The sequence below is a fragment of the Heterocephalus glaber genome, unplaced genomic scaffold (genome assembly GCF_053883595.1).
Source record: "Heterocephalus glaber isolate CG9 unplaced genomic scaffold, H.glaber_assembly_v1.0 deba00001673, whole genome shotgun sequence".
NCBI lineage: Eukaryota > Metazoa > Chordata > Mammalia > Rodentia > Bathyergidae > Heterocephalus > Heterocephalus glaber.
Genome location: NW_028258410.1, coordinates 7,522,618 through 7,538,790, shown reverse-complemented (window position 1 = coordinate 7,538,790; position 16,173 = coordinate 7,522,618). Strand labels below are relative to the sequence as shown.

General features: G+C 49.7%; 1 protein-coding gene across 29 annotated transcripts in view; it reads left to right on the top strand.

The window, feature by feature from the left end:
• The window catches only part of Rtel1 (regulator of telomere elongation helicase 1), a 40,304-nt gene that overhangs the window by 2,507 nt on the left and 21,624 nt on the right, over positions 1–16,173 (top strand). For 27 of the 29 annotated variants that reach the window (XR_015445974.1, XR_015445973.1, XR_015445976.1 and 24 more), the window contains 6 exons: positions 450–531; positions 739–799; positions 4,729–4,804; positions 5,894–5,978; positions 8,494–8,559; positions 9,683–9,836. Coding sequence is in view for 24 of the 29 variants with exons in the window: in XM_087197614.1 (XP_087053740.1) it covers positions 450–531; positions 739–799; positions 4,729–4,804; positions 5,894–5,978; positions 8,494–8,559; positions 9,683–9,836 (524 nt within the window). In the remaining 5 variants the exon portion in view is untranslated. Of the gene's footprint in view, positions 1–449; positions 532–738; positions 800–4,728; positions 4,805–5,893; positions 5,979–6,036; positions 6,485–8,493; positions 8,560–9,682; positions 9,837–16,173 lie in introns of those variants that run through there. The other 2 variants (XM_087197634.1, XM_087197625.1) reach the window with 2 other exon arrangements.

Sequence of the window (16,173 nt, the reverse complement as noted above, 5' to 3'; positions counted from 1 at the left end):
TGCAATGGGAGGGTGATAGCTGGGCTGGCTCTGGTGGCTATTACTTGTGAGAAAGCAGCTTTGGACTTACAGTTGTCTGTGAGCTGGCACCCCAGGCTCCTTGCAAGGCTGTTGTGTTGGCCATCAGGACTCATCCTTTGGGGCAGCTTTGCTTATGAAAGGGGGAGGGTCTGCTCCTTGCTAGAATTCTGCTGAGTCTTGATATCTTGCCCTGGCTTCTGTGTGAGGGGCCTTGGAAAGTAGGTTGCTGTCCCCAGTTTTTTCTGCCTTGTCTCCTGCTCCTGTCCCAAGCCTGGGTCACAGTCCAGCCACTCTGATCCCTCTGCCTGTCAAGTTTCCCATGTGCTCCCATGTGTTTCCACCTGGCTTATGCCGCTGGACCACACTGTGGCCCATCTGTTTTACGTGGAGGCAGATCCTCCTTGACCCGTGGTTTTCTCTTTTGCCAGGCCAAGGGTGTGTGTGCTAGGCTCCCGGGAGCAGCTGTGCATTCACCCAGAGGTGAAGAAGCAGGAGAGTAACCACATGCAGGTGGGTTCCCAGGGACCCACCCCACCCCTACGGTTCTGCCTGGCAGGTCCTGCTGGGGCTTTAGAGTCTCCAGCTGTGCTCCAGCAGGTGCTGACCTCTGACTCTTAAAGTGGATAGAGGAGGGATGTGGAGGAGCTGGTGAGGGCTGAGGGATGGGTGGGTCCTTGGCCACTGCTCCAGCTATGCGCTCTGCCCTTCCTCGTGCAGATCCATTTGTGCCGAAAGAAGGTAGCAAGTCGTTCCTGTCATTTCTACAACAATGTTGAAGGTAAGAGCAGCCCCCGAAGCCACTCCCTGTGGTTGACACACAGTAGAGTCAGATGAGGCATGTACAGCCCCTGCGGCTAGTTCATTGGCATCACATCCTGCTTGCTTTGCCCTCTTGGGATAGCCAGTATTGTCTTGGGATAGCCTGGCCACTGTCTTCTGACTTGAAGGGTCACCTGAATTGGTATTATGTGCATAAGCTCACACAATAGCCTGTTGGCTATCTGGTCCTTGGCTGACATCTGAGAACTTGGATTTGGGGAGGGTTCACAACATCTTTTGATAAGAAGACTCTCTGTACCTAACCTGTTTGTCCAAAAGTCACCTGCTTTCCCCTCTGGGAACCTGGGACCCTGGCTGGGACCTTGGAACCTTGGTACATGTGAGGCAGCAGGTGCCTCTGTATTGCCTTTGTGATAGTCCCTTAAGTACTGGGTGCAGAGTCTGAGTTTTCCAGTTGACAAACATTCCATGTGTGTTGTCATAGTTCATAGCTGGCTAGTTAAGCACATCTACTTCCCCCTAACTTTGCCCCATGCGTCTTGTCCCTTTGGTGACTTTGCTGTGATAAGTCACAGCCCTCAGTGTGGCTCTGCTCAGTCTTTGAGTCCAGTCTGGTGGCCATGGCCTCACAGATGACCTTGTCCAGAGATGGAGTAAGTTCAGTGTCAATGACAGCAGGTAGCATTAGTAACTACAGGTGCCTACGGCCTGTGAAAAGCCCAGGGTAGAAGGCTGATACCAGTGCCCTTTTTCCAGATTACTGCCTTCCTCCTCATCTGACTGTCCCCCATTTCCACAAAGGTCTTCCAGGACTTGTCACAGGCCCCCGAGACAGTGGCAGGGTGAGCTGAGCCTCTTGTGCAGCCTCATAGTCTCCTATAACCTGAGGGGTTTCACATCTGCAGTGCTGGCTGTGTGGCTGAGGGACTCGAGCTGCTGGGGAGTTAGGGTTCCCTCTATTTCCCGGCTCAGATCGGGATTGGGACTGAGATCCTAACATGGTGTGCAAGGGCTCAGGTGATTCATATGCTTGGTCACATATGAGGTATTGGTGGTCCGCTGTGAGCTCTGATTTTTTTTTTTTTGCTACCGGGGATCAAACTCTGGTCCTTGTGCTTGTGCAGCAGGTGGCAAAACCACTGAGCTAAATCCCCAGCCCTCAGCTCTGATGTTTGCTGAATGCCTGGTGCACCAGAGCTGAGCCTTCTGGATCTGCCACTGGTGGTCAGGACAGAGGCCTGAGCTGAGGTGGTCCTTCACCCAGTACCAGGTGTGCCAGTGTTCTGCCCCTTGGAGAGACAGGGTGGAGCATGGCCTTGTAGCATGGACCCCAGCTCCCTGGGAGCACATTTTTTGTTGCCTTCATTGCTGTATTTTGGTCTGATGGCACCAGGGACTCTCAGTCACCTCAATGTATGATTGTCCAGGCCTGCTGGGTGGTCCTAAGAAGCTGGATACCTGCACTATGCCCCTAGGGGCCCAGAAGCCACCCTTTCTGGTCTCAGTGATCTGGACCCTGCCAGTCTGGGCTGGCTTGGCAGATGTGCTGTTAGGAAACCCCCTATAGTTGTCATTTCTTGTTCTTGTTGGCTTCCCTGAAAGGCGGGAAGACCCCTCCCCAGGCCCAAAAAGTAGGGGTATTAGGGCTGTAGGAGGGTGTGCACAGGCAATATCAAGCATGACCCTGTGGCCTAAGTGGAGATAGTCCTGTGGCCACTGGTCCTGCCCCCTGATGGGAGACTGCTAACTGCCCCACATGGCTCCATCCATGTGTGTCTGCCTCATGGGCATCATGTGGCCTAGAAGATGTTGCCCCTTAACCTTGTCCATCCCTGTTTACAACCCTTCTATCTGGATCCTCTCCTGCCTGGGCCCTGACACCACACCTGTGCTTGTTTGATATAGTTATCCCCTCTGCCCACCCTGGCTGTCTCTAACCCTCAGCTCTGGCAAAGGAGGTGGGTCAGGTGCCCACTTGCATTGTGCTAGAGGGCCCTGGTATAGACCCAGTGGGAACGGCCCCAGCCAGCTTCCATGGTTATCATGGCTTAGCACTTTGGGGCCTGTGAGCCTGGTGCTGTGCCAGTGCTTATCTGCACTGTCCTTCATTTGAGGGTCCTTAGGGCTAAGGGGAGTTTTGGCTCACAGTGAAGGTGCAGGTGTAGGTGCCAGCCTCTAGGCAGTAGATCCCATCTTCATGGTGCTAGGTTTCTCATGGCAAAGAGGAAGAGCTATCCCATTGGTCTGAAGCTCTGGCCTCGGTCTAGCCTGAGACTAAGAGCTACAGATCAACCCTGACTTGGCTTTGGCTCCTCACTGCTCAGCTGCCTAGCAGTGAACCTGCACATCTTTGTTATGTCTGCTCTGCTGGGCTGTGAGGCTGTGTCTCCAGCAGCTGCCAAGTCCTGGATGTCTTTGAGTGGGCTGCAGCCTTAGGAAGGGTCTGAGTGGAAAGTGGCCTGTCCCGCAGGTGAGAGGGGAAGGAGGTAGAGAGCTGGAATGGTATCTAGCTGCCTGCCCTCCCATGAAAACTCGAGGGGGGAACAGAAGCACTGGCTGCTGTCTCCACTGGAGTTACCCTGGGCCAGGGGCAGAGGGCAGCCCTGTTCACCCCTCTCTTTGTGTGCCACCTTTCTTCCTAACCCCTTCTCTGTGTTGCCCCCCTTGCTCAGTTCTCTGCCCAGGAAGTATGGCAAGCTGTTGCTGCTGCAGTGTGTGCTGATTGGCTGATCTGTTGCTCTGGTGCTACTAAGGGATATGCTCCTACTCCCCTGCCTGCTTTGCTATCCCTGGGGCATTTCAAGAGGGTCACTGCTGGGGTGAGGGGTGTGTGTGTGTGTGTGTGTGTGTGTGTGTGTGTGTGTGTGTGTGTGTGTGTGTGTGTGTTTATTTTGGTCTCTGTAGCTAAGGGGTGGGCCTCGGATCTGCCCCTGAGGGGACCTGGCTTGTAGAATGAGCATAAAACAGCTGCAGTGGCACCAGGAGCTGGAGGGTAGGCGTGGCTTCCATATGTGGTTGCCCTAAGACAGTGCTTGTTTGAGGAGGTCCCTGGTTCTGCCCACAAGAGTATGAGACCCAGGAATTGCTACATTTGGCTCCCCAAAGCGTTCCATGACTCTGCGCTATGGCAGCACAGCCCCAAAGTTTCTTGCAGCCAGGATGGGTGGAGCACATTCGCAGGCTACTGTCTTGAGGAAGGGGATGGTCCACAGCTTAGGTGGTGTGCAGAAGAGCAGCCCCGATCCTGGGGTGGGGGCATGGTGGGCTCTGCCTGGAGTGGCCCTGCTCTTCCCTTTGACTGCCTGTGTCCTGCCTTGGCCCTTGCTGTGCCAGCTCCCATGGCAAGTACGACTTTCCTCCAGGGTGGAGCTCTTGAGTCTGTTTTGTTTTTTGGGTTTTTTTTTTTTTTTTTTGGTACTGGGGATTGAACTCGGGACCTTGTGCTTGCGAGGCAGGCGGCTAAACCACTGAGCTACATCTCTGGCCCTCTCAGTCTGATTTGATTGGTGGGAAGGTAGGGGAGTGGTGCTGTTTGTAGGACATAGTCTCACTGGCTTCAGTGACAAGGGGTGACAAGGCCAGGCTGCTCCTCCCCTTTTCTCCAGGAGGCTGGGGGTTGTAGCCACACTGTCCTATCTTGGGGTGTCCAGAAATGGAGTCTTTGGGATGGTGTTGATGCCCGTCTCTGGTACTGACGTCTTGCTTCAGACTGGTGCTATCTCCTGCAGTGCGGAGCAAAGCTCCCTCAGGGTCGCTTTGGGTGGGGCCTCCCTTGGGGATGTGACCTACCAGGCAGGGGTTTTCTGGCATGTTTGCAAGTAGTAAATGCCCCCTCTGCCAGCTGCATAGGAGCCCTTCTGTCCTGGGCATCAGGGGACACTGAGTTGGACCCTAGGTGGGTGTGGTTACCCTATGTCTCATCTGCAGAGAAAAGCCTGGAGCAGGAGCTGGTCACCCCCATCCTGGACATCGAGGACCTGGTCAAGAATGGGAGCAAGCACAAGTGAGATCACTCCTGTGGCCCCAGCTACTGTGTCTTTCCACAGTGGACCGTAGTGATAAGGGAGGCGTGGATATTTTTTCTTTCCACAAAACTAACAATTAGCATGAGAATTTAAGTAGTTTTGAGGAACATAAAGTGAAAAAATGACACTGCTTCCTCCCCCGGCTCTCAGCCTAATTCCAGTGACAACTGTGAGCAGTGTCTGTGTAGAAACACAGTCTTATTTACACATATTTTTTCCTGGGTTTTTTTTTTTTCTTCTTCTTTTTTTAAACAGGATCTTGCTGTATAGTCCTGGCTGGTTGGTTTTTTTGGTTTTTTTAGAGTAGCAAAAATTTATGAGAGAAAGTAGGCTCTGTCTAAGTAAGAGAGACAGAAGGAGGACTGGAAAGTAGGTTGCCTGTCCAGGCTGGTCTTGAACTCACTATGTAGCCCACACTGGCCTGGAACTTGCGAAAGCCCTCCTGCTTCAGCCTTCCAAGTGCTGGCATTACTGGTGTGACCCATCACACCCAGTTCCAGTTTCCTTTCTCAGTTGTATACCGTGGGTGGCTTTCCATGTGGGTGCTTGAAGCTTGGCCCCATTCCTTCTGAGGACATGAAATCTGCCTGTCTGTAGCTTTGTGGATTCAAGTCATAGTAAAGACTTTTAGGGCTGGGGGTGTAGCTCAGTGGTAAAGCACTTGCCTAGTGTGCATAAGGCCCTAGATTCCATCCTCAGCATTGCAAAAGAAAGGAAGGGAGGGAGGGAAGGAAGGGAAGAAATCCGCCAGGCTACATCAGCTTACATCAATGGGGAGAAGTTCTATTTTTTAAAGTACTTCTATGTTCTTTGTGTTTCTGATGACCTCTGACTAGGAGTAGGGTTAGGGTTTTGTTCTCTTTTTGTAGAGTTTTAAAATAGATAATATATTCACGTCAAAAACTCACATGGTTCCCCACTCGCCCCAGACACCAGTGCCCCTCTGAGGCCCTGTGTATAGGGACAGGGCTCCTCCTCGGTCAGGGTGTTGTGGCTCATGTCCCAGCTGTGCCTCCTGTGTATCTCTGGGTGGGCATTTACAGGGTACTCTCTCTCCTTGCTCCCAGAGTGTGCCCTTACTACCTTTCTCGGAACCTGAAGCAGCAAGCTGACATCATCTTTATGCCATACAATTACTTGTTGGATGCCAAGGTGAGGACTGAGCCTGTGTAGCTGATGACTCCTGATGTTGAGGTGCAGCCAGAACTTTGCAGTTCAGGCTCTCAGCAGCAGGTGTGGGTGGGAGGACCATGGTTCCCTTGGCCAGAAGCAGTGGTGAACAGCCCATGGCTACGCACTGGTCATTCTAAGCATCTTAGCAGTGGGCAGGCTGGCAGGAGTGAGGAGAACCTAGACTGGGGTCTCCAAGCCAGTGCCACCCCTGGGTTCTGACAACTCAGCCCAGCTTCCCTTTCAAATCAGCTGATTGGAGGTATAGACGACAAAGGAAACCTGAGTATTTTCCTGTGTATTCCTGAGCATTTCCTCATTCATGTCTTTTTAGTATGTGTTCATCTTCTTTTAACATAGATAGGATCATGCTCCATGAGTTCAGTGACTTGGACTTTCACTTATAACAACACTGTGGGTGTCCTCTGGTCTGGATCCCTTTGTTTATTTGTTCATTCCCATGGTGCTGGGTGCTATCCTAAGTGGAGGTAAGAATGAAACTATCATTGCTCCTACAGAGTTTAGATTGTAGTGGGGGAGATAGCAGAGGAGTCAGCACAAGCCAGTTGTTTCTTATTGAGGGGCTGAGTGAGCTTGAACAGGAAAGAGCCTCCCATGGATGCTGCAGAGCCAGTGTGGAGGCGAAGGGGAGACGTGAGTGGAGCGCAGCAGGTTGGGTGGGGATGCAGAGCCTTGTGGGAGGTAACCGTGTCTGTGGAGAACAGGGGTCAGACTAGGTGTGGAGGACCATCGAGGTTTGCTCCACTTGCAGGTGACATTCATTACTTGGTGCTTTCAACCCTCGCTGCCCATGGGAACCACCTAGAGAGCTGCTAAACACATGGGACTTGGGTCCTACCTGGGGTTATTACATCACAGCCAATACGCCAGCTTTAATGTTTACATTGGAATGCAAAAGAGGCTTTAATGTTTACATTGGAATGCAAAAGTTGGAGTTTGCTTGGAATGACCAGTGTGGGTTTGGAGACACACAGATTAGTGGAGCAGTTAAGCAAGTCCAAGAGACCCCTCTGCAGGCAGTACACGCCAAGTAAATTCAGCAGGAAAAGAATTATATATATATTTTTTAATTGTGCTGGAATATCCATTTGGAAAGAATGAATCTTAGCCTTTTGTACTGTGCAAACCTAAATGCAAAAGTTCCAGGGCCAGGGATTTAGCTCAGTGGTTCTGGCGCCTGCCTCAAAAGCGCAAGGTCCCGAGTTCGATCCCCAGTACCAAAAAAAAAAAAAAAAGTTCCAGAAGCATGCACCTGCCTTGCAAGCACAAGGTTCTGAGTTCGATACCCAGTTATCCCCTGCCCCACCCCCCCTCAAAAGTTCCAGAAGCAATGGGGGAGGCAGTCTTTGCAGGTTTGGGATAGGTCAGACACCCAAGGATCATAACAAAAAGTTTTAAAAATTGGGGCAAGTGTGTTGTTACACACCCGTAGTCCCAACTTCTCAAGAGGCTGAGGCAGGAGTATCACAAGTTTGAGGCCAACCTGAGCAATTCAACAAGACCTTGTCTCATAATAGAAAGGGCTGAGGATATATCTGAGCGTACAATGCTTGCCCAGCATGTGTCAGGCCCTGGGTTCAATGCCCAGTATCCCAGTACAAAAAGAACAAGTGTTGAGAATGTTGAGATCAAGAAGTCTCATATGTGGCTTGTGGATGTGTAGCTGGTACAGCAGCTCTGTGAACACGGTGTGCCCGGCAGCCCCACTGCAGGAAATGAAGGCCCAGAGACTTCTAGACCTACAGTTGCCAAAAGCAGGAAGCAGGTCCTGGTGGGTCTCCCCGGGACCTGTCAGTCGTGAGGATTGCGTGGCTGGTTGCAGCCACGAGGAGTGGATGAGTTTCACACGGGCAGACCCAGGAAGGATGGCACAAGCCAAGTCAGCTGTTAACGTGACACTGGAGAAGGTAGTGGAGAGGTGGTGGCTACACTGTACACACATCTGTCAGACCCAGCTGTATGCTTATGTGGGCATTTTATTGTAAGAAAATTAAGCTCCAGATTAAGTTAGTTAAGAAAAATACAATGCTGGAGCCCTCCCCAGATACTTTGTGTCAGGCTCTGGGGAAGGTCTGGGTGGTGGAATTTTTATCTCCCCAAGTGTGCACCAAGTGCATAAGGAGGGGTGTGCACCTCTACGGCTGCCTTGCTGCTGTGGCCAGGCTCTTGTGGTTCCTTGGCTACGCTTTTGTCACAGCACATGCTCTTCGTGCTCTTTGTGAACCCTTCCCTTGGACAGATGCCTAGCAAGTATGTAGCTGCCAGTCAGCCTTGGGTAGGTGTTGCTAGGTTGCTATTCAAAACCAAGTTTGAGCAGTTGCCACTTCTGAGAGTCAGGTATGAGGGCCTTTTCTTTGTGCTCCAGCAGTTTGTATGGTCTGTGCTCGTGACGTTTGTGGCCTACCATAGGCCTCAGCTTCCCTCTTTCCCTGCCCTGCTTGGCTTCAGCGTGTTCTCTTTTCCCTTCTTCCTGTAGAGTCGCAAGGCACACAACATTGACCTGAAGGGCACTGTCGTGATCTTTGATGAAGCTCACAATGTGGTGAGTCTCTGTTGCCCCTGGGCTAAGGGCCTGGTGTTTCTCCTGGATTTCTAAACCTATTTAGAGGAACTCTAGACCCTAGGGGGCCAGCTGTTAGGCGTCAGCAGACCCAGGCACTCTTTCTGCCTTGCCTCCTACAGTCAGATGTCTCCGCCAGAGCTGGAGGCTGGCTAGCTGGGCCTTGGATGTACCTTCAGGCACAGGATCCACACATAGGCTCCTATCAGATCCCTGTCCTGGCTGGCTAGTGGTGACAGCCTGGGCCTGCACTCTGCTCTGTCATCCTTCCTGCACTGTCTGATCTTTGGCCTTTTTGGCCTGATACTTGGAAGACTGTTGTGTCGAGAGCTGCTTACCACTGGTGGCTATAGCAGCAGATATGGCCCCTGCAGACCCTCCTGGTTCCCATCATCCTTTGTTCCCAGCACACTTCCACATAGAACTTATCCCTGCCTCTGAGCTACTGCTCAGGGGTGTGTGTGTTTCCAGGAATGGCCTTGTAGGAAGGCCACATGGGATGCAAGGCCTGACTTCTGAAGTCTGGAATGAGGCTTCATGAGATCTGGGCTCTCTGGGGCAGGGCCTGGTGCCCTGGGACGGCGGGACCACCTGCAGCCTCTACTTGAGTGCGAGGTGGTGGGCAGGGTGCCAGATCTTCTGGCTTTGGTGTGGTTTTTTTTTTTGGTACTGGGGATTGAACTCGGGACCTTGCGCTTGCGAGGCAGGCGTCGGAACCACTGAGCTGAATCCTTGGCCCAGATCTTCTGGCTTTGGCTTTTCTTTTTTTTTTTTTTGGTACCAGGGATCGAACTCAGGTCTTTGCACTTACGCAGCAGGTGGCAAAACCACTGAGTTAAATCCCAGGCCCTAGCTTTGGAAATACAGATTTTAATGGGAAATTTCCCAGTTGTAAACTGTTGGCAGTACAAGTGAAATAATGGTTTAAAGACATTGATGTGGGCCAAAGTTGTTTGGACAGCCTGTGAGCTGGCCTTAGCACCAGGGGCCTGGGCTCTGGGAATTTCCTGTCAGCTTCCAGCACCTTCTGTATGCCCACTTCTTCCTGGATGCCTGACCTTGCCTTGCTCTGCTCTGCATGACAACGGTGTACTTGGGCTCTCAGGAGAAGATGTGTGAGGAGTCGGCCTCCTTTGACTTGACGCCCCACGATGTGGCTTCAGGACTGGATGCCATTGGGCAAGTGTTGGAGGAACAGACCAGAGTGGTACAGCAGAGTGAGCTCCAGCTGGGGCTCAGCTTGGATCCCACCAGCTCAGGTGAGTTTACAGCCAAGAACCAAAGGATGAGCTCAGGGGTGGAGTCTGACCCTCCCCAAGGCCAGAGTTGCTAGAGATTGTAGCCCTGCATGGTGGCTGTGTCAGGTCTTCTGGCGCCTTCTGTCCAGGTGGCATTTTAGGATACCAGCTTGCTGAGAATCATCTTGACCAGGGAAGGCTGCATTGTCCCACAGTTCCAGCATTTTCTTTATGTCCTTTCTCAGTTGGTACTCATTTGCCCTTGACTGTGTAAAACTGAAAAACCAAGCATTTTTACTAGCGAAGAGTATTTTAGTGACCTCTGAATATACTGCCACATATAACTTGCCTTTTCCAGCTTCCTTTTCAGTCTTGAGAGGTTGTGTTTCCACAGTAGTGATCCTAGGACACAGTGATCATCCATGCATGTGGTAGTTTGTCCATATTTGGACATGGCCTCTGTCAGCAGGGGACTAAGAGCCCGAGTTTTCCCAGAACACTTCAACAGACAGGACACTGCTACACGAATGTCTTTGGGTATGCTGCTGCATTGCTTACTGAATGTGGGGTGGGTGTCTTAGTCACTTCCTCCTTGCTGAGACACACTACCCCACCCCCACAACTTAAAGAAGGAGAGGTTTATTTTGGTTCCCAGTTTGTAGAGGTTTCAGTCCATAGTCAGCTGGCTCTAGGGCAGGGTGGAAGCAGAGAAACTGCTCTATGGTATGTGGGCAGGAAGCAGAGAGAAATCAAGGGAGGAAGAGGGAGATAGACCCTGCCAGGCCACGCCCCAGACACCACCTCTTCTGAGCAGGCTTCACCCTGGACACCACATTATCAGTGGACTCATCCACACTGATGAGGATCACGCCCCATGGTCCAGCACCTCCCCAAAGCCCACCTGTGAGGCCATGAGGTCTTGGGGGCATCTAGCTATAAACCGTGGCCATGGGTGTGCACAGCCTCAGCTTCCTGCGCTGTCCTCTGAAGTCCCATATGGAGTCTGTCATGGGCAGCCCTATCTTGGCCCTACTCACCAGCATCTGCCTCTGCCCTTTCTGCTGGAGACCCCAGGGCTCTTGTGGTATGTTCACATGCCTGCACTGATAGAGGGTTTGCTTGGCACAGAAATTTTGACTTCACATTCTCTCTCCACATTCTTAAAATTTTGTCTCTCCACATTCTTAAAAATGACTGAACTTTGTTTTTGTGAGTTATATGTATTGACACAATTACTGTATTGGAAGTGAAGACTTAGAAATTGAAAATTTTTTGTTAATTTCTTTAACAAACTATTACACATTAGCTTAGCTTCCCAGTGCTGCTGTTACAAAGTATCACAAACTGGGAGCTATAAAACAGAAGACCCAGACGAAGAGCTCAGAAGATTTGGCTCCTCTGGGGATCCTAAAGGAGAATCCGTGCCTACCTCTCTCAGCTTCTGGCAGCTGCCAGCAATCCTGGGCTTGTGGCTGCATCAGCCCCATCTCCACTGCCCTCTAAATATCATCTTCTCCCCGTGTGTCTGAGTCCCTGTGTCCCTTTCTCATAAGGACCTCAGTCATGTCCCAGTGCACTGACCTCATCATCATTGGATCCCTTCTGTGAAGATCCTCACCTTTCCCAGGTTCTGGCAGCTGCCACATCCCTCCGCTCATGGCCAACATCATTTTTACCTCTGCTTTCATCCTCATTTTCACTTCTCTGACTCTCCTGCTGCCCTTCTGCTCAGCGAGGGCCCACCTGGATAATCCAGGACAATCTGCCTGCCTCAAGATCCCTACTTTAATCATACCTGCAGAGTTCTTTGCCATATAAGGAGATGTAGTCATAAACTCTGGGGATTAGAACCTGGTGGCTTTGGAGGCTAGGATTCTGCCTGCCACAGCTCTGGAAGATTACAATATGCCATAATAAAATTATGCAAATGTGCCCCTCATCTTGTACCTTAGATCTTAGAAACCTTTGCATGTAATTGTTCTCCTTTCCTTACTATGTTGAGAGCTTTCAAAATGTCACTTAAAGGAGGCACATTACGGTTTCTCCTGACATATCTGAATTACCAGTATCACTACTCTTGCTCTTGGGGGCCATTATTAAGTTCAGAAAGGCTATTGGAATGTAAGCACTGTGGTGCTGCAGCAGTTGGTGTGATAACTGAGAAGGCTGCTGAAGGCTGAGTAACCATGGGCACCTAGCCTATGCATATGGACATGCAGAATAAGGGGCCATTTATGCCCCAGGACGGATGGAGGATGGCACAAAATGTAAACCTTACAAATAGATTTTTTCTGGAATTTTCCATTCAGTAACTTTGGACTGTCTTGACCTTGGGTAACTGAAACTATGGAAAGTGAGTCTACAGATAAGCAGGGACTGCTGTAGTTTCTGAAACTTCCCTCCCTCTCTCCCTCTCTCCCTCTCTTTCTCTTTCTCTTTTTCTATCCTTCCTTCCTTCTTTTCCTTTCCTTTTCTCTCTCTCTCTCCCCTTCTCTCCCTCTCTCTCTCTCTCTCTGAACAAACTGGGACATTAACATCAATATTACAGATGATCTTCTGTTTATAATAGTCTGACTCAGGATTTTTTAGCTTTACCTAAAGCTAAAAATATAACCATGGTGCAAAATTATATGCAATTCACTAAAAATTATACTTTGAATTCTGAAGTTTTGTCTGTTTCCAGGCTAGCAAGATGCGGTCTGGTCTGCCCAATGCTGGGCAGCATGGTTGCAGCGTACTGTGTTGCTAAGCTATGATGCTCGAGAGGTGAGGCATATTGAGGCCTTGAGTATGGTACAGGGCGTTGAACCCAGGGTGTTTACCACCCTTTCTGTTTTTTAAAATTTTGAAACAGGCTCTTGCTAAGTTGCTAATTTTTCTGGGCTGAGCTCAAACTTGGAGTACTCCTGGTTTAGTCTCCTAGAGTGCTGGGATTATAGGTTTGTGCAACGGTGCCTGGCTTCTCTGTTTTTGGTGGTGGTCGTGGTACTAGGAACAGAGCCCAGGGCCTCATGCATGCTAGGCAGAGTGGCTCTGCCATTGAGCCACATCCCCATCCCTTAAGGACATTTCACCAATGATATTTTCATCTTGAGCTGTGTTTACGGGAATGTAACCCTATCACAGCTGAGCCTGGTGAGGCGGCACGTGGCTGTAATCCCAGCACTTGGGAGGTTGAAGCAGGAAGATTACCAGGAGTTTGAGTCCAGCCTGGGCTACAAAGAGAGACCCTGTCTCACAAATCCAAAAGAAAAAAGTTTCCTGCCTGTTTTCATAGCCCCCGATGTGAAGGAACACAGTACGCTCTGTAAACTGACTTGCTGTCGGCTCGTAGGGCTTCCTAGGGACAGGGCCTCACATCTGTCTTCCATGGGTGTGGCGTTTGGAAGGGCTGGTTATTTTGTCAGTGGTCTTGCAGTTTGTCTTTGTCTGATGTTTCCTTGCAGCTGGACTTGAGTTCTGTGTTTTTACCCAGAAGTGAGGTGCTCTCTGCATGTGTCACGTCAGGAGGGGCAGCATGTCCATGTTACGCACTTGGGGCAGCAGCTCAGTCACTTGATTCACATGGATCTGCCAGGCTTCTCCACTGTGGAGTCTTTTTTTCTATTTGGAATTCTGGAGTCATGTGTGGCATTCCTTAGTGATTTGTCCCTGAATTAATGCATTAATATGATGTTTGTATCATCTTCTAGCCCCTTAACTTCTTTAATTTCTTAGTTGGGCTCCTGTACAAATGAGGTTTGTTGTTTTGTTTGATAGGGTCTTGCTGTGTAGCACAGGCTGGCTTTGAACTTATAAACTTGTCTTAGCCTCTTACTGTTTTGTGTTGTGAGATACAGGGTATGTAGTTCAGGCTGGCTTTGAACTCACTGTGTAGCGCAGATTGGTGTAGACTCATGATGATCCTCCTCCTCAGCCTCTTGAGTGCTGGGATTGCAGGTGTGCGCCACCACGCCTGGCTCTGACTCATGGATTCTTGTTTAATTCATTGGACTATAATCTCTTAATATCCTTATTCATTTAGTATTCGAATTGTTCTCAGTTTGGCAAATGGGCCCTCCAGGCCACGCTGTGCCTGCTGACATGAGTCAACCGCTCTAAGCATGACCTGCCTTTCCGGGGTGAGGTTTTCCTGGCTCACCTCACCTTCCTCAAGGAGCCCAGGACTGGCAGGTGCCTCAGGAGCCCCATCTCCTGTCGGAGGGGGGCGTTCGACAGCAGGGCCTAGGCTGTGTCCGTACTTGTTGCTCCAGGGGTGTTATAGATGCACACACACTCATCTCGCTGTGGTGCGTGTGTGCGTAATCATGACTCATGTTTGCTTCTCCAGTCCTGGGCCACACCGTAGGGTTAGTCCAATTTTCTCCACACCCGAATTTCTTGTTTTGTTTTGTTTTTTTGGTACCAGAGATCAAACTTGGGACCTTGCTCTTGGAAGGCAGGCAGTGGAACCACTGAGCTAAATCCCCGAGCCTCCATACCCGTATTTCTAATCTCCCCGCTTTTAAAATCCGCCTCCCTTTTTTTGGTACTGGGGATTGGACTAGGGACCTTGCACTTGTGAGGCAGGTGGCACCACTGAGCTGAATCCCCGGCCCTAAAATTCCCTTTTTGACAGTAAGAAAACTCACTTCCACTTTCTCCAACATATTTACCTGTTCAATCCTAGGATACCTGGACATTTGTTAGAATTGTTAACCTACCCATGATAAGTGAAAAATTTGCTCACTAGAGGTCCATTTTTGTTCACATGTTTTTTGTCACTGGTCTGAGAGTGCATAGTCAGAATACTGTGTTTATTTCCTCCTCCCACTTCATTGTAGTTATTTTATTCATTGCAGTTTTGCTGTTTCTGTATGTCTTTAATTTTATCCCATTTTTCTGTAGTCATGTTAATTTTACTATTACTTTTTTGATATTTAAAACATTAATATTATTTCAGAACTCTAAGAAGGAATATGCAAGAGAAGTTTTTGTTAGTTTTTTGTCTGTTCTCCCTTCATTCCCTCAAATAATGGATTGTATTAGAGTTCTCCAGGAAACAGATCCAATAAGATATATAAAATATATAACGTGATATATGAAACAATCTGTTATCAGAATTGGCTCACACGTTATTAAAGCCAGAAAGTTCCAGTCTGCTGGTTACAGGTTGGAGGCCCAGGCGATCTGGTGGTGTAGTTCAGTTTGCGTCCAAAGGCCTGGGCACCAGGGGAGCTGATGCCACAGTTCTCAGCATGAAGCTAGGGCCCTGAGAACCGGAGGACTCTGGTGGCACCCTGAGAACCAGGCAGTCCAGCACCCAGGACAGGAGAAGACAGGTGTCCCAGTTACGCAGCGAGAGAGTTTACCTTCTGTACCTTTCTGTTCTCTTGGGGTCCTCAATGGCTCAGAAGAGCTCCGCCACACTGTAGAGGGCAGATCTTACGAGTCTACTGACTCATAAGGCAACTCTTCAAGGCACATTCCCAGACCCTCGACAGGAAGCCTTAGCACCAGGCTTCCTGGGGCCCTCAGCCCACCGGTGCTGATGCATTATCACAGAAGTGCTGTGTAATGTGTCTGCCTTCTTTACATAGCTGAAGTCTACCAACGCTGATGGAAAAATTTAGAAAAACAAAATTTGTCTCTGCTGAACCTGTACAGAATATTTTTTCGTGTCATTATTCCCTAAATAATATAGTATAATATTTAGTTACATAACATTTACATTGTGTATATATTATAAGTCATGTAGCAATGATTTCCAGTAGGGGGAGGATTTGTAGGTTTTATGTAAACACTACATCATTTGATGCAAGCGATCTGAGCACTCGCAGATTATGGCATCTGAGCAGGCCTTAAGACCCAGCCCCCCCGATCCTGAGGGGTGACCACACTGGCTTGCACTTTGCAGTTTGTCCTAAGAGTGTCCTGTAAAGAGCTTGCCCCATCACAGGCCCATGACATTCTGTCCAGCTCTTTGTGGTGTGGAGATTGTATCCAGTAGTCTGCAGTCATAAACAACAGCAAGTAACCTCATGCATATGTATTAACCCCTCATTGAGGGGTTTCTTCAGAGTCAGTTCTGAGCAGTGGCTGGCTGGATTAAATGGGAGATGTCTCTGCAGAGTTGGGATGAGGCACCAGACTCCCCTTCCACAGGGAAAAGTGACGCTAGTGGGCGTCCCACTTCAGTGAGCACCTGCCCTGCCCTATGGGCACCATGTGACTTTAGGGTTTTAAATTTTTGCCAGTTTAATAGATGAAAAAATTTATCTTGGTTTGCTTTTCTCTTATTATGAATGAAATTAAACATACTTTCAAACAGCTAGGACCTTTTTCTTTTTCTGGAGAACAGCCATCCTAATGGGTATGA